General features: G+C 33.8%; 2 protein-coding genes across 5 annotated transcripts in view; one reads left to right on the top strand and one right to left on the bottom strand.

Moving 5' to 3' along the window:
- LOC109848368 (probable N-acetylglucosaminyl-phosphatidylinositol de-N-acetylase) overlaps window positions 1–11,559 on the top strand; it is a 32,817-nt gene extending 21,258 nt beyond the window's left edge. For 3 of the 4 annotated variants that reach the window (XM_020417828.1, XM_020417824.1, XM_020417827.1), the window contains 4 exons: window positions 809–876; window positions 2,836–2,881; window positions 8,610–8,767; window positions 10,999–11,559. In XM_020417828.1, the coding sequence (XP_020273417.1) occupies window positions 809–876; window positions 2,836–2,881; window positions 8,610–8,767; window positions 10,999–11,068 (342 nt within the window). In that variant the 3' untranslated portion in view covers window positions 11,069–11,559. The remainder of the gene's footprint in view (window positions 1–808; window positions 877–2,835; window positions 2,882–8,609; window positions 8,768–10,998) is intronic. The other variant, XM_020417825.1, reaches the window with a different exon arrangement.
- LOC109847355 (splicing factor 3B subunit 2-like) lies at window positions 16,997–20,886 on the bottom strand. The gene is made up of 12 exons (XM_020416587.1): window positions 20,710–20,886; window positions 19,906–19,992; window positions 19,048–19,149; window positions 18,843–18,962; window positions 18,692–18,754; window positions 18,417–18,550; window positions 18,244–18,325; window positions 18,054–18,112; window positions 17,874–17,922; window positions 17,683–17,774; window positions 17,526–17,595; window positions 16,997–17,433 (listed from the first exon to the last, which is right to left on the bottom strand). Exons 1-12 carry the CDS (start codon window positions 20,884–20,886, stop codon window positions 17,362–17,364), a joined length of 1,107 nt encoding a protein of 368 aa, XP_020272176.1. The 3' UTR covers window positions 16,997–17,361.

Below are 20,933 nucleotides of genomic sequence, written 5' to 3'. Positions count from 1 at the left end.
GTGCGAACTTCAATATTGAGGATTTTCATGGCTACAACCCAAGATTTTTGTTCAATGAAAATTAGTTATGACTACTTCAAAATTCGCGATTTTGATGTGTTATAACCCACAGTTTTGACAATTTTTTAGTTCCATCCCTATGGTAGGTAATTACATGTACTTCAAAAAGTTACACTTTTCGTGGGGTATAACCCAATGTTTTGTCAATTTTGGTTCATTTCGACCCAATGACATTAGTTATGCATACTTCAAAAGTCCTTCAAAATCGCGATTTTTGTGGGCTGTGACCAATGTTTATTTTGTCGAGTTTCGTTCTTTGACCCAATGGGAAATATATACGAGTACCTTAAAATTCATGTTGGGCTTCACCCACAAATTTTGTCCATTGTTGTTTGTTGCGGCCTAATGACAACAAATTTGGTGTAGCTTCGAATTTGCAATTTTGATGGGTTATATTTCATGAATTTTGTGCATTTTCATTTGTTTCAACCTAGTAGCGATAATATAATAGGACTCATGCGTGTCATTGTTTTGATGATCAACAAAAAACTTGCTATGATATTAGGATAACCACTGTTCAGAAATTGCTATAGGCTCTCTGATGCTTCTCTAGTGTTTGTCCGTATTCTTGCATGCATGTGAACCCGAATGTGTATGCTTAGTTTTATTTTCTTATTTTTCTTTTCATAGTGTGTGTGCATTCATTTGAATGTTTGTGCATGTGCGCTGCACACACATCTTTGTATCTACTTTTTCAATGATGAATTTTTCTTGTGTCTTAAAGGTCACATAATCCATTTCCTTTCAGTTACTTACGTTTGACGAATTTGGTGTTTCGGGCCATCCAAATCACTGTGACGTTCATCATGGAGTGTGGTCAGTTGCTTTTCCTCTAAATCTAATATTTTAATTCCCTGATATGTATATGATCTGAAATTTGACTTGATTTGCTAGTGAATATTTCTGATAACATTTCCCGTAGGGTTTAGTATATTTTCCATGTTTTCAACTTCTCCTATATAACTTTCCTTCTCATCATGTCAGGAGTAGTAGTCATTGCTGAGAAATATTTCATATGTTATTTTTCCAGTTTCTAGAGTATGGTGTTGCCATGATTTTGGTGCAGGTTTACCTTTTTTGGCTACTAGGATCTTTATCAGCATTTACAATCTGTAAGTATTTACACATGCTATTGATAGGCCAATATACGCACCGAGAGTTGTTACGTAATCATAACAAACATTGATTATATCAAGGCCGGTGCAAAAGCTCGCAGTTCAATGGGTTAAAATCTAGCCAGCTCTTGTTAATTAGCTGAGGAGAACAGTTGTTTACATAAAAGTTTCTGATCTATCAATACTGTCGACCCGATATCGCTGTTATAGACCTGACTGAAAAAGTGAGTGGTCCAGAGCTCGGTTGGTAGGACTCAACTAGGAAAATCTGTCTTCTGGTTTATCTCAGTCAACTGCTTTCTGAGCGACTTAGCGGTTATTTGGTTACTTGCAAGAGTTTTATTTGCACGGAAAGTCTTATTGGGAGAAGTTCAGTGGTTCAAAAGAAAAAATCAATCTCAAGTTAGGTTTTATTTGGTTTAGCATTTTCTTTGGGGAAAACTTTTCCCTTTGCTTTTCATGTTTGGTTATAACAAAACCATTCCTATGGAAAGACTGATTAGTCTATTATTTCAATATTTGAGTGGTTAGCATGAGTTGAATAGTCAAAGAAATAATACTAAATTGTGAATAGAACTTTTCCTTCCAACTCCACTGCTTTATTTGAATGTCAAAACATGAAAATTTAGCTGTCTATGGTGGGCCCTTTATTGTCATTGAAAATGTTCTCAAGCTTTCTTCTGTTCAACCAAATACATGTTTTCATGGAGAATCCATCTTCTATCCTTCTTTTTCCACTCTTACACGCAACCAAACATGTCCTTAGCTTTTGTTCATCAACTTCAATTTTTTCTGCATGCTCTGTGCTCATATAGGTCTTGTTGTAGAGCTAATACTAGAATGATAATTATTCTCACCTGGTCAATAGAGCGGTAATCTAATATAAACTCCCAAGTCGCACAGGAGGCCTAATTACGGAATATATTGAATAATGAAAAACAGACTTATCCTTCACCTCTGGCCTTACTCTTGACCTTTTCTTGCTTTAAATGCTTTAATGCTCATAAGTCTTGGAGTATTGTGCATTCTTGAAGCTATGAGTTAGTCAGGTCTGTATTCATCCAAAGTACGGTCATGTACACATGAACTCAATCTAAGCATCTGAATAGAGTGTCATTATCAACTCTTACTGTTGAGTCTTAATTGATGATTGAGACTTCAGTTGATGCCTTGCATGCAGCAACCATTATGTCCCTCCCTCTTTTTTGAGGATAACCTGAGAATTTGGTGTTAACTTGTCAAAAGGCTGTCATTGATTCATATGTCTTAATATATATGTACTGTAGGACTTGTGATCTGCACGACCACTCTGACGCAACAACACTTACATAATCCTCTGATGTCTAATGTGTCAGCAATGGAGCATTACTCCTAAGACTTAGAATCTCCATAATTTATTTTAGGCTTTTTTGTTGGTCATGTAAATTGAGCGCTCTATTGATGATGCTAAGACGCAAGATAACCATGATTTAGTGAGTCTTGTTATATGATTTTAATGGCTATTTAGCAGATAGACCTACTACTCTAATACACGGACAAAACAATCGGGTACAGTTTTTTCGTTTTAGTTGTAATTGAATATTTATATCCCTAGTTGGATTTATATCCTCAGAATTTCCTTATGATGTTCGTTCAATTTCTTGTTTTGATTTATGTACAGCAATCTACTCAAGAAAAGTTCACAAACGATTGAAGCTTGGGAACTTGTAAGATTTTTTCCCCCTCTATATAGCAATGAGTATCTAGGTCGTCTATATCATGTTTCACGATGTTATTTTCTGGTAGTCTAGTTTCTATTTTCGGGAAGTGTGTTTATTCAGCTCTGATCTATGGCGTAGTATGGGTTTATTTCTTCTAAAACTGATAATCATGTTCTTGTGATGCTACCCATTTACTTCTTTCAGCTGTTTATATCTTCTAATGGAGTTGGATGGAGTGTTTTATACAGCTTGAATTTCTTTCATATCCTAATTATTTTAGATTTGCAAGAAGTAGATTATTATAGAAGTTACCTTGAAATTCCTAAAAATTCTTACAAGCATACCAATGAAATTGAGAAATATAGAGGTTTGGTTTATTTATTTATTTAGTATTCTTGTTTTTGGGACAAGGAAAAAGGTGAAGTCCAATTCCTTTCAAGGTTATCAATAGCGGATAGCGTCACGTAACGGTGAGGCATCGCTAAGGCTATTTCAGGCTATTGCGACAAAATAGCGGTAAAAAACGCAAAGCCAAATAGCGGTCTAATTTATATATGTATAAATACTAAAAAAAAATTTAAAGAAAAACTAAGAAATTTAAAATTACATATTGGATGATTTAAAGAGATCCTAAATATGAAATAGACATGTAACCATTACGTAATATCGAAGATGACTGGAAGAGTCAAAAAGTCATCGTCTTCGAGAAGAAGAGCTTAGCGGTGACAGGTTTACCCTAAGAGGAGCTCACAGTGAAGGAGGTGAGAGGAAGTATCAAGGTAGGTGCCAGAGGCTATGAGAGGTGACGGGAGTATGCTGAAAATCACAGGAGACGGTGGAATGCAATGGTCAAGGGTTGAGTTTAATTTAAAAAAATAAGCCTCAAACCGTTTTTAAATAGCAATCAAAAAGCAAATTTCGAATGCAATCGCTCACTATTTACCATTATGACACACTATTGGCCGCTTTTGTGAACAGATATATTTTGTGATATGTCACCGCTATTGCACGATAGCGTCGCGGGAAGGGACCGCTAACGCTATTAGCGCCGCTATTACGGGGCTATTTACCGCTATTTATAACAGTGATTCCTTTAAGACCTGTTTGGTTCGTTTCCCACTTTTGGAGGTTGTTTGGTTCGCTTAAAACAAAGAAATTAGTTTTCTCCTATGTTACCCGGGTACTTCTATAATAAAGCCGTACCCGTACCGAACACGTACCTGACACTTTGCCGTACCCAAACTTCATGGACACTTCTTGAATATATGCATGCATTTATTAAACATGTACTCAATTATAATATATAAGTGTTAATTTAAAACACTTGTTAAAGACTTCCTGAACGTAGAGCTTACACTTCACATCCGTCTTTTTTTGGAACTAATGAGATACGGGTCGGATTCGTTTCAGTCCATACCCAAGTTTAAAACTATATAGCTAATGAGTCGTTTAGATGTCTAGTAAAAAGATGAGTAGTTTACAATTCACGATAATCAATATGATAAAAAAATTCAAAACGTGATCGGAATTTTAATTCTAATGACACATGAAGGGGAAAAAATTATCTTATGTACAATATTAATTCAATATATATATGTAGTCGTGTCCCCGTATCCTACATTTTACAGTATTGCCGTATCCCGCACCCGCACCCGTACCCGTACCAGTACCCGTGCCCGTTTCCATGCAACTTAGACTTTCCTCCTTCCGACATAGTGAATGAGTAGGATAAAGTCGTTCCCTTCTTTTCTTTGTCTAAGTCTGCTTGGCGACCGATCTTAGGGCTAGAGAGGGCAGAAAAATCCTCCACCTCTGCTGATTTTCTTTTTCCCATTTTCATCCAAAACGAGAGGAAATGGTTAAAAACCTGCCTTTCGATGATTATTAAATCGTCCCTTGTATACTTTTATAAGATCTACAGTTTTTTTTTGGAAAATTCTCTGCTGGCTAGGATTACCACCACTTTTTCCTCTTTTTCTCTCTTCTTTGCGACTTGGTTCCTCTCTGATAGCTGTGGTTTTTCCCCCTTTATGCTGCTGATGCGAATATCTGATTGATTTTAGGGTTTTTGTGATCTTTTGCTAGATCTTGAAAAATGGCATTGCCTTTCTTGGGGAGTCACTACTCTTCTTGCTTGATGCAACTTCAACAATTTAATATATATTTACTGCCTTTTTTATTTTTTTTTTCTTTATATTTTCTGTAATTTATGGTTGCGTGCTCTTTTTACCAATTTAAGATATATATTTTGCCATTTTTTTTTAAAATTTTTAGCTATTTCCATCATTGCATACAAGTATTGATCTATTGTCGGTTCGATAAGACCTTGTGATTTTCTCTATAGTTGGTGAAAGTTTGAATTTTTGGGCCATACTCTATTCTCTACATAAGCTTTCTAAAGCTTGCTAATTTGCATGAATCGTGTGAGAAAAGAGTGATTTGTATCTATTGTTGTATGCTATGTTTGTATTCTTGGGTTGTTAAAACCTTTTTAGCTGAATTGCTAAAGTTAGTAAAAGTTGAGGAAAAGTATATAGATATAATGACATATAACTAGTGTAAGAAATGTAAACAACTAGTAGATATTTCAACAAGATATTAGAAATAATTATTAACTACGTGGGTGATAAATGAGACAAGCCCCCAATGATGTTCTACAAAAGATCCTTAACAACCCGTTACACTACCTTTATTTCAAGATATATTATCTCCACTTTAAAATACAGTTATATGTATATTCATTATTCAATAAAAACATATGTAAACTTAGTTATTTCATATACGTATTATAGGATTGCATTGGTGTGATAGATAGGACTCATGTTGATGTAATGTTGCCGATTAATCTTGTTGCACGATTCTGAGGCCGTGAAGGTGTCACATGGAATGTGCTAGTAGCTTGTACCCTAAATATATTGTTCACATATGTATTAGTAGGTTGGGAGGGGCCGACAAATGATAATAGGACCTCCAAAACGCATTATGTAGACCACATTTACACGGATTGAGAGTATATGGTGGTAATTGTTTATAATTTTCACCTCAAATAATTTCCAATTTAATATATAAACTTGGCTTATTTATAAATTTCCTTAAATAAATTGTAAGCAAATACTATTTGTGAGATGCTAGATTCGCAACTATGCCAGGTTTCATCTCCTTATATTGATGTGTTTGATATCATTTGAAAAACATAATACTGGTAAAGCACCTAAGAATAAAAAGGATTTATTCAATGTAAGGCATTCTTCTTCGAGTTCTTAGATTGAATTTACCTTTGGCATATTGAAGAATCAGTTCAATATTTCTTGTGCTAAGCGACATTAACCATTCCCCACACAAGTGGATATTGTATTGGCTTGCATAGTAGTACTGTATAACATTGCAACTGTCGATCTGAATGATGAGTTGCTCAACGAGTCTGATTTCATTATGTTGAGTGAGGTGGTAAATGAAGCTGTTAACAATATAGTTCACTTTATACCAAATTAAACCCAAAGGGAACAAACACAATCGATAAATTAGTGGAAGACCCTTAGGGATGAGTGAGATTGCTTGGGCGATGTGGCTGACTATCGTAATAAGTATAATAGTAGTGTAATCACTGAGACTTAAGTTCATAATTTATTAATCTTTTTTGTTCATTCTTATACTCTAAACTTTTAACTCTATGTTTTGTTTTGTTATTTTTTCATACTTTGCTTTTCATTAACGTTAATTTAGTACTCCATAATGTTAATTCTGCTTTATATTTATATATATTTTTGTATTTCTTCTCATATTAGTTATACTGTATTCATCTCTCTAATGTATTAATGATGGCTGACAACATTTAAGTAGGGTTGATAAACATAAATGCAAGGGTACAGTTTCATCTCAATCTACAACTTATGAAAAAATTGTAGATCTGACAAAAGTATACAAGGGGTGATTTTAATAATTGTTGAAATGTAAGTTTTCACCCATTTCCTCTCGTTTTGCATGGAAATAGGGGAAAGAAAACCGGTTGGGTGGAGGAGTTTTCCGCCCTCTCTAGCCCGTCGCCAACCAACCTAGACAAAGAAAAGAAGGGAATGACTTTATCCTACTTGGTCACTGTGTCAGAAAAAGGAAACACATTTCGTTGGTGTTTTAGGTGAACCAAACAACCCCTAAATAAATAAAGATATGTTCATGTGCACATCCTATCAGAATGCCTCGCACCGTGCGGTGCGCTCTGAGCTGTTGAGATAACATGTTGGGGGCAATTTGGGTATTGCACCCTTCTATGACTTAGATCTCACCGCTGGGTGCAGTATTCTGATAGAAAGTGCACACTCGATGTGTATGAAGCTTGGAGCACAAAGATATGAGCAAGTTATTAACTCATGAAGGTCAGTTCCTCAGAGAAGGTGATACTTCGCATCTTTTCTTCTTCAAGAGAATGATTAAGGCTGTGTTTGGTTTGGTTGAAATTGAAAGAAAGGAAAAGAAAGAGAGAGAGAAAATTGTTTGCAATTGTTTAGTTTGAAAGAAAATAAAAAATAAAATAAAAAATAAAAACAGTAGTAAGCAGAAGGAAAATGGACTAAAATCTTTCCCGTTCCTTTTCCTCGTCGGGACCTAGTGAAAGCAGCGGAAAATTTATCGGGGAGGATGGAAATGAACTCGACAAAGGGGATGAACTCTTCGGACATCACATCACCAAAATTGTTGCTCACCCAGTTGATTTCATGTGGGCCCAAGTGAAAGAATTAAATAGGTGTAGTTCAGGTTTAGGCAAAAAAAACATATTCACTTGTTCTTTATGTGGGCCCCATGCGACACATGGAAATGTTACATTACCCTGTAGTTTGCCATAAATTAAAAAGGTTTTATTTTAGCCTCTTATGTCTTTTATAATTCGAAATGAGCTCAAATAATTAAAATTCTACTAGGTCCTCCAATATTCAAGCTAATTCAGAATAATTCCCTGCAAATATTGAAATTGCCCTTAGGTCCCTAATTCTCATAAGTTGTTTGAAACTAATACCTTAATTGTTACTTTCACTCTTAACTGGGGCAGACTAATTTCACAATTACATGAGAATTAAGGAGCCCAACTAACAAGTTAAATGATTCAGGATTTCAAAATCTCATAATAATTTAAGGGTCTAATAGCAATGTCAATGATTTGAGGGACTCATTCAAAATACAAAAGATGCAAGGGAGTAATATTGGAAAAAGAAACCTTTTCTTTAACCTTTGTGTACACAAGAATATACTAATAAGTATCGATCTTTTCTTATAATGGACCAACAACAGTTGTATCTAATTTTCATCTAGAAAGATAAATTTATAAAATTACTAATATAGATTGTATATAACATGTTAATTGTTATTTCTACCTTGTTTTTATTAAATTATTATCATTTCCTCCCAATTTTCTTTTCAATTCTCAACGATAGAGAGACTCTTATTTTCTTTTATTTTCCTTTCCTTTCCTTTTCTTTTTTTATTTCTTTTTCTTTTCCATCATTTTCTCTCGAACCAAACACGGCCTAACTCTTTCATCCAGAATTTTTTTTACCCATTGGTTTTCAACTTCGTGTATGCAAACTTTTGCACTATTTTCAAAGACGGTCAAACAACTTTGATGAACAACAGCTTAGAGTTAGGTCTGTATTGATAGATATCCTATAGATGTACTCTTCAGAAATATTTCTCTGATGATTTTCATAGAGTAGTTGATACTTTTTCACTGATATAATTTCAGGTTAGTAACAGTATCCTTCTTAAGTATACTGGCCCAGTGGCTATCTGGCTCTCAACATGCTTTCGATCTTGCCAAGGAGAAAGAGTATATAGCTTGATAAATGGCAATCCTCGCAAAAGCTATCTTGCAATGGCTGAACATAAGAGCCAGTGGGCTTGGTATGCATCTTTGATACTTCTTAATCAACTTTGATACTTCTTAATCAAATCAGTTCGATCAGTAATTTCACCTTAAGTCGTATTTGCCTATATTGTACTTTTATGAATGATTTTCTTTTTATATCTTGTCTTGGGCAATGTTTGAAAAAACTTTTTCGAAACTCGCTTCACAACTTTTTGAAGGGCAAGTACTTTGAAGCTTAAGAGAAAAACTATTTTTCCTTTGAAGCTTACGCCTCATTGCTTGAAGCATAACTAAAGAAGCGCTTCATAATTTGAAGCGCACGCTTTAGGACAAGATAGGAAGATACAGAAGGATTTTGGCTATCATCAATATGGTCATATGTATCTTCAATATGACCATGTGAGTGTAAATAATCTCTCTCTCTCTATATATATATATATATATATATATATATATATGACAATATGAGCAAATGTGGCTTGGTACAAGCACAAAGTTGTGCTTAGGTAGTGATGTTCACATCCCCCTCACTATAAAAATAGGAACCACATTCACATGGGTAGTAGTTGGAATGAGAGGACACACTCACTACCAAGACGAAATGCGCTTGGTACCACAGCATACCCATCTTCTCATATATAATTATATAATATACTATATGAGAGAGAGAGAGAGAGAGAATAATGAGGTGACTGGCACTCACATCTTTCCCGGAGCTGCAAAGTGTATACAATGTGAGCCCCACAACCGATGTTGACTATAGGGGCTCACATGTCATACACTTCAGCTCAACGGGAGAGGTGAGGTGGCCAGCTCACCTCCATTATTCTCAAATATAAGTATATAGTAATATATATATATATATATATAGAAAATGGTATGATTGGTACAAAGCACAAAGTATGCTTGGTAGTGAGGTGTAAATCCCGCTCCACTCATTCAAATGTGGAACAAATTCACATGTGTAGTGAGTGGATGGGGATGTGACACATCACTACGCAAGTTATAAAATTTTGTGTACCAACCATACCCATATCTCTGCTCTCTCCTCCTCTCTTATATATAATGATATATATATAATATATATATATATAGTATATATATAATAGAGAAGAGAAGAGAGAAAGAGAGAGAGAGAAATAATGGGTTATGCTTGTACCAGGCACGAAAAAGTGTGCTTGGGAGGTGTCACATCTCCCCTACACTCATGTTAAATATGGGACCACATATCACGATAGGTAATGAGTTGATGAGGATGTGACACATCACTACCAAAGCACAAAAATTGTTGGGCTTGGTACCAACATACCATAATTTATATATATATATAATATATATATATATGATATATAATATATAAGTGATGAATAAAAGTTTAGAATGACAAATGCTTGCTATCCACTTAAGATGACATACCTCTGCTCTCTCTCTTCTCTCTCTCTCTTGCTCTCTCATCTCTATATATATATATAATTATATATATAATATATATATTATATTAATATATAATATATATAATATATATAATATATATTATAATTATATATATATATAATAGTATATATAACATGCATAACACAAATCGATCACACACAATATAGTATTAATATATATATATTATAATATAATATAATATACGTATCATATATATGTTATGCATGTTAATTATTTATATGATTTGCATCTATACTTCACACATTTAAAATTATTATACCACTATATGTTATGTGTTCATACTTTATACAAACTTTAAAATTAAAATACCTAAACTTATGAGGTGCACGCCTCACATTTTGAAGCTTACACTTCGCTTCATTAAAAGGTTTAACACTCAGCCTTACGCTTCTGCTTTTTTAAACATTGGTCTAAGGTATTCATGTTGATCTGCCAGGTAATGTGATAGGAAAAAATGTTCGGAAGTGTTGGTTTTTGGACTCTATCCTGTTGACAATTACCCATACAACTATAGGACTCTACCCTCCAGCCTTCTGCTGATGGATTCTGTTAAAACTGCTAAAGATTTGGTGGAATAATGCTGTGTGATTTACATTGTTGCAAAAGAGGAAATCCATAACTAAATCCATCAGTTTAAACAAAAGTGCTTCCCTAATCATGTAATTAAGATTTATCACACGTTCATGTCATGCACATTACTGTTAAAATAGGAAATCTAGGGTGTATATCCTTTAGTTTTGCCCAACCTGTCATGCCTTTTCCCTTTGAGGTTATTGACGTCTTCTTAATGCTGCTAGTTTATTATGTGCAGGTTTCGCAAATTATTTGTGCTGTTTTCAAGTTATACGTACATGAACACTCTTCAAGAGATCCGCGTCTAGCGTTTCATGGTGTACTTTAAATCATCTATCTTTTCGAGGACCTGTATAAATTATTACTGACCTGTTTAGATCAGAGGAAGAGGAAAGTTGGAGTTATCACAGGTTGAAAGCAAGCTGCCAAAGATACTTTGCACAAGACTCCCTCAGCCAAGAGAGGTGGTGGGAGTTACCCACATTTTTCATTTTACCGCTAGGTCGGATTCATTGTATATAAACATATTGGACTCTGGCTATCCTTGGAACTGAGCAAAAGAAATTGTGCAAAATGGATGACTCTGGAGAACTGACTGAATCTTGGGCTCTTCTAGTGAAGGGGCCAAAGCTGATCTGCAGTTACTCATGTTGAAACCTTAAATGTTCATGTTCCGTCTCTTTGTGTCCTTTTTTCCCATGTAAATGGAACTTTAATAATGGTTATAACTAGAAATATTTGAATAGAGTTTTGATTTCAGTGGAAATGAAAATGCATCGGTTTGAATGTTACCCGTTCAGTTTCGGAGTTTGGCCATTCTTCGGTCTAAGCTGTAATTGGAGAGTAGCACAAAGTTTCTAAAATTGGTGGTGTAGAGTAGAACTTTAATCTGCTTCTTGTCATTAAGTCACGTGCCTCATTTTTTAAACATTAGGGTTATTGCGAACAGACCCTCTTAGTATTTTCCAATTGAAAATAGACCTATTGTAATTCTATTCGTTGCAAATAAACCTCTTGTAGTTCTATTGACCCCATGTAATATTGGCTCAAGTGCGAATACACTCTCTTAGTGAAATTTAAAAAAAAAAAAAATTAACAAATGGGTGTTTATCCTTGCCAACAGATTTATAAGGAGTTTATCCACTTCCTCAAACATTAACGATTTTAGAGTTTAAAAAAATTACTCATGTGACCTATTTGCAACAAAAAGTACTACGAGGAGTTCATTAACAAGAAAAAGAGCTATAGGAAATCTATTCATAATTGAAGGATACTAGAAAGGTCTATTCTCAATTAACTCGAAATATTATTTCATAAATCATACATACTTAGAGCATGTTTGGCAACTTACTTATAAGCACTTTTTTTTACTTATAAGGTACCAAATTCATGTTTGATAATAGTTAACTTTTTTACTTATTTTTTACTTGAAGTATGGAAAATTTAAGTTGGGAAATTCCAACTTATTTTTTTCCCTAGGAGTTTTCCTTATTAGAAGACCATAATACCCACGAACCCCCTTCATCAATCTACAGAAAATCTCAAGAATTTGGTTTAATTTATATTTATATTTTTCCTCTTATGAAATAATAAATTTAATTAACTAATTAATTAATACTTTTATTAAATTATTACTTAATAGTGCCAATATTAGTAATTAATAACCATAAATAATTTGACATATAAAATATATTTTAATTAATATTTTCTTGTCATAAATAATTTTTTGATTAATTAATTAGTTAATTAATAAATTAATTTACCAATAAGTACTATGAAATTAATTAGTTATATATTTTATTGCTAAAAAGAAATAATATTTCTCATAAATTTATTAGTTTATTATTAGTTAAATTTATTAATAAATACTATTGAATTAATTATTTATATTTCTATTTTATTATTAAATAATAATAGCTATTAATTAATTAGTTAGTTAATAAATAAATTTATTTTGGCTAAATTACCAGAGTAGTATTAAAGTAGTACCCAATGGCCAGATTGGTATTAAAATTACCTTCGACAACAAAAATGTATTTAAACTTATACATGAGACAAATAGGTGCAAAAATTAATTTTCCGACCAACTTTTCCGGCAACCACTCATGTGATCTATCATGTGATTCTTATGTGACATATTTATGATGATGTGGCAGTTTGTAGTTAGCCTCCTTCAAAGTATTAAACGGGGAAGTAGAGTAAAAGAAAAGAGGGATTTTTAAATTTGGGGGCTTCTTCTCCTTCTATTAAAATTGGGGTCCTCCATTGCTGGAAAATATGGATTCTTCGAGCTCAAGCAATAAAGAACGCTCAATTTGAAGGAAGAAAGAGAAAAAATCCCAAATTTACAAAAAAAAAATCTTCTTTTTTCTTTTTACTCTAATTTGAAGATCTCTCATTCTAATGAAATGAATGAGGCTAACTATAGTTATGACGTCATCATGAAAATCTCACTTAAACGCATGTGGCAAATCATTTTGGTGCTAGCCGGAACAATGAGTGGAAAATTTACTTTTGGGTGTATTTGTCTGATTGTGCAAGTTTAAATACTTTGTTGTCGTCGGAGATAATTTTATTGCCAATATGGTCATAAGGTACTATTTCAATACCAATATGGTAATTTAGTCAATTTATTATAATTATTATTTAATTGGTATTAAATTAATTATTATTGATATCAGTAATTAATAATCAAAATTGATGTAATATATAAAACTATTTTAATTAAATATATTTCTAATTATTAAATAATTATTTTTAATTAACTCATTAGTAATTTTACTAATACTAATATTTTATCAATATAGATTTATTAATTTGTTCAAATATTAGTAATTAATAACCATGCTTAATATGAAATAACTAATTTTTATTATTTATAAAAATACTTTAGTTAAATATATTTCCAATTATGAATTATTAATTAACAAATTACTAACTGGGAAAAATGCTTTGAGGCCCCAAAATTGAAAAGGGAATGTGTGCACCCCAAGACTAAGTTAACGTAGCTATTAAATTGAGTTTTTAATGTGTTTAACCCCCAAAATGTGCTGTCATCTAAGCAATAGCTCCAATTGCATTTTCTCTCTCCCTATTATACACCTAATCACCCCCACCACCTCCACCACCAAAATAAAAAAACACAAATCATCCTCTTCCTCTCTTCCCTTTCTCTCTCTCCCAAAATTCAACCCTCCATAGTCATCATCATGGGTGACAATTTCCAACGCCAGCTATTGAGGGGCTGTTTGGTTGTATGTTTTTACCATGTAAAATAATGTAAAGTGTAAAAAAGTGGGTCCCATTGTCAGCTTTCATCACTTTCAATTGTTTGTTTGTAGTTGTGAAAATAGTATAAAGTGATTTCATATGCTGATGTGGCTTGTAAAGTGATTTCATGAAAAAAAGACATGATTTTAGGAGAAAGCTAACATTGAAGTTAGGAAAAAATAATAAAAAATAATTCCAACCAATATGATCATTTGAGTAGGGACCACTTTTTACACTTTCCAAACAAACAATTAAAGTTTTATTTTGCAAACCAAACAAGTGTTTTATGATTCCAATGGAATCAAAAACAAACAAAGAAATGTATAAAAGTAAAATTGATGAGGTGGACAACAACTTTTCAAGTTGTGTCATAAATACACAACTTTACCAACAACAACCAAACAGCCCCTGAGCTGGCCGATCTGACTGTAAATAAAGACGAAGCTGAAATTTAGCTCGAGGTCCGATCTTTATTAATTGCAGTGAACCCATCGACGTAGATGAAGAGCAAAATTATTATTATTATTATTATTTTGTTGGAAATAGATGAAGCATTAGAGACCAAGGATGTGTCGAGTTGTTTTGATGGTTAATTGATTTAATCATTTATTCAAAGAAAGAAAATTTTATATAAAAAAGATTGGAGAAACATACATATACCCACGTATATATTTTTTAATAACTTTTATAGTTCGGTGAGCGTTTTGCACTGGTTCTTGCATGTCTGAAAACTGAAATGATTTGATGTATTGATCTGTGATATTTTGGCCAAGAACTCTTGCCATGTGATTGTTAAACTCATCATAGATAAAATCTCTAACATCATCTGTTAAGGCATGAATTAATGTTGTGAATTAGTTATCAAATTTAATGGTTGGTTGTTAAACTAAAGAATCAGTTGCTAAATTTAAATATTAGTTATTAATGTTGTCCGTTAATTGTTAAACTTAAGGATTGACTGTTAAACTTATTGATAGATTTAGGTAATGGTAGTTATTGTTGTCCGTCAGAAACTTAAGGATTGGTTGTTAAACCCATGACTTATATGTGAGGTTTAAATATTATTTTTAAGCATAAGGGTCAGATCTTAAAGTTAAAGATTTACATTATATATTGTAGAGAAAATATTACATGATAACATTTAACAAAATAAAAAAATATATATTGTTAAGCATCCATGCTAAACATAAATAGCAAAGATTTTACAAACAACTATTAACAGAAAATCATTAAACTTAATATATATACATACAATATATAAACATAACAACTAACTATTATATTAATCTTGATAATTAACTGTTAAACATAATAACTAACTACTAACCACAACCACTGAAAGTTAAACTAAACAATTAACTACTAAGCTTAACAACTAACTGCCAAATTAAGTTATGCAGATAATCCCTTGGAAGTTCTACAATTGGCAAATAACCCCCAAAATTTTGAAAAGAACACCTATAAAGTTCTAGAAATTGCAAATAACCCGACAAAAACATGCAAAAAAAAAACCCTTAGGTTATGAGTTAGTTGTTAAACTTAACAATAATATATTGTTAAATTTATAAGTTAGCTGTTAAAGTTATCAGTTAGTTGCTAATTTTATGAGTTGGTTGTTATAATCACATCAACAATGCAGGGAAAAATTACATTATAACCTTAAACAACACAAACGATTGTTTTTAACCGAAGTTAATCACAGCCACAACAAAGTGTTCTCGAGGGTTAGTTATTTATATTATTCGTCGGTTATTAAACTTAAAGATTGATTGCTAAACTTATGGGTTATAAGTTAGATTTAAGTAGTATAGCTGTTAAGTTTGAGAGTCGGTTGCTAACATTAATAGTTAAATGCTCACGGGAGGTAGAGGGAGAGGAAGGTGTGGGTTGAATGCTGATGTGGCGCCATTTTTGGGGAGACGAGAGGAGTAGTGGGTGCAAATATCGGTGATAGTGGAGATTATGTTGGTTGGGACCGCGTCAGGAGGGCCGTTGGTGATGTGACCATGGGTGTTGAGTCTAAAGAGAGAGATTATGTTGGTTGGGATCGCAAACAGTAATTTTGAGGGTGTGTGAGGACTAAATTGCTCTTCTCCCAAACCAAAACAGGCCAAGTCCATTCCAGAAACACCCTCAACATCAAAAGGGCATTTTCGGCAATCTAACTCCCAAAATTACTGTTTGGGAGTGGATATAGCAAACATGGTTGGGTTTGGGGAGAGAGAAGGGAGATGATGATAAGGGATAAGAGACACTCATCTCAAGAAAGTCACATAAGGCCTTAATTAGGGATATAAATAGGAAAAGAAACGCAATTGGAGTCTTTGCTTAGGTGTAAGGGATAAGAGACACTCATCTCAAGAAAGTCACATAAGGCCTTAATTAGGGATATAAATAGGAAAAGAAACGCAATTGGAGTCTTTGAGGGTGTCACACATTCTCTTTTTTTTATTTTGGGGGCTTGAAGCACTTTTCCCTTAATAATTTTACTAATGAATATTTAATTAATATAAATGATAAATTAGTTTAAACATTAATAATTAATAACCATAACTAATGTGAAACAATTAATTTTTACCGTTTATTGCAAACATTTAAATTAACTATATTTTTAATTATTAAATAATTAATTTCTAATTAACTAATTAATAATTTCACTGATAATAATATTTTATTAATATAAATTAGTTAATTAATTACTTCAAACATTTAGTAAATTAATAACAATAATTAATGTGAAATGATCCCTTTCTTTTATTTACTTAGTTAATTAAACAATAAGTTTTTCAATAGCAATTATCTGTTTAATATATAATTAATTAATTAGTCACACCATGAGATCCATTCAACAAGACGTTCTTTTTAGTCGTTTGCCAACAATAATAACCATGCAAGTCAATGATTTACCAAACACAAAAACTATACTAGCATACCAAACACTAATTTTTTTTTCTACACCCTTACAATTGAGTTTTGAGAATAAGTAACTTAACTTGTAAGGGTTCAAAGATATAAATAGTAGCCATACATGCTCTTAGGGCAATTACTACCATACAAGTAGAATTGCTTGATTCACATTCTATGATTGATGAACAACATCAATTTGACATCTAAAACATAAAATGGCATGATCTGCCTACGGAAGTAAAGCCATAAAATAAGGTAACATGTCAGTTTCCTCGAGCACCACAATCGTAGCAACTTCTCAATCTTCATACGCAAAACTAGGTTTACTGAGAGCGCTAAGTGATTTACAAGTTACGTACTCAAGAGTACAAGGTACATCAACAGTTGGAAACTTCCATGCCGCCATCTCGGCTCGATATATAAACTAAAACTTGAAATCTTTCTTCTTCGATTTGCCTTCCTTATCCTGCATCTTACGTTTTCGCTTCTTCTCGGCCTGCAGCAATCATGGAGCTCCGTCTAAGCTTAAAAGCAGAAACAAATGAGAAACACAAAAGATGAAACAAACATAAAACCGTATACACAGACCTCTGCAACCATGTCGCTGAAGTCTTCCTTCTGGTTCCTCAGCTTCTCCTCCTCACGTGCTTCTTCGTACCTGAACATCAAATCATCATGAAATATTTAGAGAACACCCATAAGTTTCCATAGGACCCAGCGAGTAATTTGTTAGGCTTCTCCTTACTTGGCAGCCAAAACATCATCCATAGCCTCCAACTCCTCTGGTTGGATGGTGACTTCCACCTTGTCTGATTTTGGACCCCGAAGAAGATCAACCTGCAAAACAGTCGAGAAGATTTTGAGTGACAAGTTTAGACATGATAATGTCATGCACAAATTCAAGAAATCCTAATGAAAAATAAAAAGGCCTCTCACCCTTTTAGCAGCAGCTGCTTTGTCTTTGTCTTTATCAGTGAGCAGATAACTGCATCAATAAATAAATAAATAAATAAATAAATAAAACTAGTTTGCCCAATGCATAATCACAGTTACAAACATTCGAAAATAAGTAAACTCTTTATGTTAAAAATTCGAGCTAGCGATCAATATGCGTACGTGTGAGTTGTTCCAAGCAGAGTCCCAGGAGCAACTCTCTCTTCCTTCTCTTCCAGAACCTTCAGGTTTAAATTTTATTTTTAAAAAAAATTGAAGGGAAAAAAAAACGTCAGTAGACTTATATTAACTATTATTAAGCAGTCAGATAACCTAGGTAAATTAAAAAAAGAGGTAGAAATCCATTAATTACCTGATAAAGAGGTCTCTCTGGCTCCTTTCTCTGTTGCTTTCGTAGGTCAATAACATCGGGAGTTTCAACACCAGTGGGGGTGCTGTATGAGAGGGGGATAAAAAGAATATTAGACCATAACGTAATTAACTATGTCCAAAATCAAGATTTGGAGAGAAAAACAGCTCCAGCACCTTGAAAGGCTATCAACTGATTGAATGCCTTCCTCCATTTCCTCTTCTTCCATTTGTTCTTCCTCTTCTTCCTCCTCCTCCTCCTCTTCTTCCTCCAAATCTCCCCAGTGTTTGCTTCGGTCAACTGGTTCTTCCTATAACCAAAACCAGCAGATAACAAAAATATTAGGACATATACGTGAGTCATGAATGATTGCTCTAAAGTACCGAGTCAATACAACAGTTCAAGGGCAGTTATAGCAAGAAATGACATCACATGAGGGCAGGAAAATTACCTCATAGTTAGGTTGGTCTTGTTGTTGAACCCCAAAAACATCACCATACAATGGCCGGCCATACTGTAATGCAAAAAAGAGGACTTAGAAAAAAGAAAAAAAAGACGTATTACTTGTAAAATGTCAATAAAAAGCGTATCGCTGAACCTACTTCATCAACAGGAGGTTTTCCCCAACCTCCAGGATGATAACCAAAGCTGGCTCCAGGAGGAATAGGAGCATTAAGTCCTGGTATTTTCAGATGTGGGTAAGATGGCGGAGGACCGTATCTCTGACAAAGTTAATTACTGTTAGTTATGCTTACAGGTACAATAAAATAAGAAATGCTTCTATAAAATCTTAGCGTAAGCAACAACCTGCGTATTAATAAGCCAAGGAGGAGGAGCACCATCTGGCATGCCAAGAGCTTCTTTAAGTTCATGTGACAGCATTCCTGGTTTCATTTCCCTCAGTTTGACCTGTAAATAGCATGAATATTATCAAGCTGCAAAGTCTCTCCAACAAAAAAGTATAACAAAAAGCATGCTAAATGTCTTGAGACCTGAAGATATATGACAGAAATTATGCCTACTCTACAGCCATAAGACACATAATTTTGGCTTTCACAAAACAGTACTATGTTAGGCAGGTAGAAATTAAAATTCATCAAAAATTAGATATTATGAATGTATTCTAACTACCCTGCTATTTGTTTAAATGCAGAAGTGGGTACTTCTTCAAAAACATATAATGATTATAAGAACCAACTTCAGATGAAGAAAATCAATGTAATGGAAACCAATGAATGCAAGAAGGTTAACATTCACTTCTACTACCATAGAGATGTATTATACTTCAATATTAAGGATGAAATGATTTTAGCAAACCCATCACAATAGTATGTCGAAAATCATAAAATTAGTCATCTGATTATTCTAAAAAGGGTCGGTCGCTTTGAACAGTTTTTCATATTGCAAAATAAATAAGATTCAAGTATGATGCAATTAAAATTTAAGCCATAGTATAGTTTGATATTCAGCAGACGGACAGGGTTAACATTTTTGGACGGCGAGAAGAAACAAAACTGAAAACCCTAGCTTCAGGATCCCAAATCTCTCTCCTAAAAGAACAGTCTGGTAATCAACTGTGAAATATGCCCTTAATATCTAAAAGAATTAACTCCACTGCAACAGCCCATAATACAATAGTCTGAAGATACAGGATCAGAAGAATACCTCAAACTCTTTTCCTTCTTGATACAAATCACCATGTGTTGTAAGCTTTGGTTTAGTCTGATATTTGAAAAATGCATCATGCAGAACCTGCAGAAAAACACAAGACGAGATGAAATTTTTATATATCAACACTGACTATTCTCTGAGATATCATTCAGCAAACAGTTTGCATCAATTTCTTCAAGCAAGCTCAGAATAACTTCTCTCTATACGACTCGGCAATCTTCTCATCACCAGCTATCAATATGTCCAGATTTCGATACCGATAGCAGCAATAGGCTCAAAATCAGGTTTGTCAAGCTCAAAATAATCAGGATTAGAGGTGAGCACTTCTAGCTCTCTAACACATGACATGACTCATCCTTACATTTTTAAGGCAACCAAGTTTCAAACTCGAACAAATCCAGCTCAGTTCAACTGTCATTTACATTCCTACCATAAAAGCTCATGCTTGTAAACTTCAAATAGTCAATCTGAATTTCCTTCATCATCCGAAACTAGCTAAAAATCTTATTATTACCCAACTGAGTAATTTCAACAAACACTTACCGGGCATCAACCACAACAGATCTTCTTCAACCTCTCAGCCACCGACTGATCCACCGAATACTGCAACCCAACCACCAAAATATCAGCTATACAGATAACAAACACACACACACACACTTGAACAATGCACAAACCAACACCACTTGAGCTAATAATTGTAAATTTGGTCTGAAAAGATTGAAGAGCCTTTTACTAAATTAAAAAAAAATCTACCTTACAATGGAAAATATACCTTACTAAGCATTACAACAAGACCCTGCTGACGACGGGGTCGTCGAGGATCGCGAGGATCAGCTGCTGGAGATCGACCTTCACCCCCAAGAACGACGACGAGGAGGAGCCTGACGACGACGGTGAGGAGTTTATCTGTTGCTGGTGGAAGGTATCGGGGTGCCGCCGCTGGTTCGCCTGCGACCGGTTGATCGCCGCCATCAGAGAGTTCGACACCGGGGGCTCATCGGACGCGGTGGCCGCCGCGG

Source organism: Asparagus officinalis, chromosome 7 (genome assembly GCF_001876935.1).
Source record: "Asparagus officinalis chromosome 7, Aspof.V1, whole genome shotgun sequence".
In the NCBI taxonomy this organism is placed as follows: Eukaryota; Viridiplantae; Streptophyta; class Magnoliopsida; order Asparagales; family Asparagaceae; genus Asparagus; species Asparagus officinalis.
Note: the sequence above shows the minus strand (reverse complement) of the source record. Positions and strands in the feature narration are given on the sequence as shown.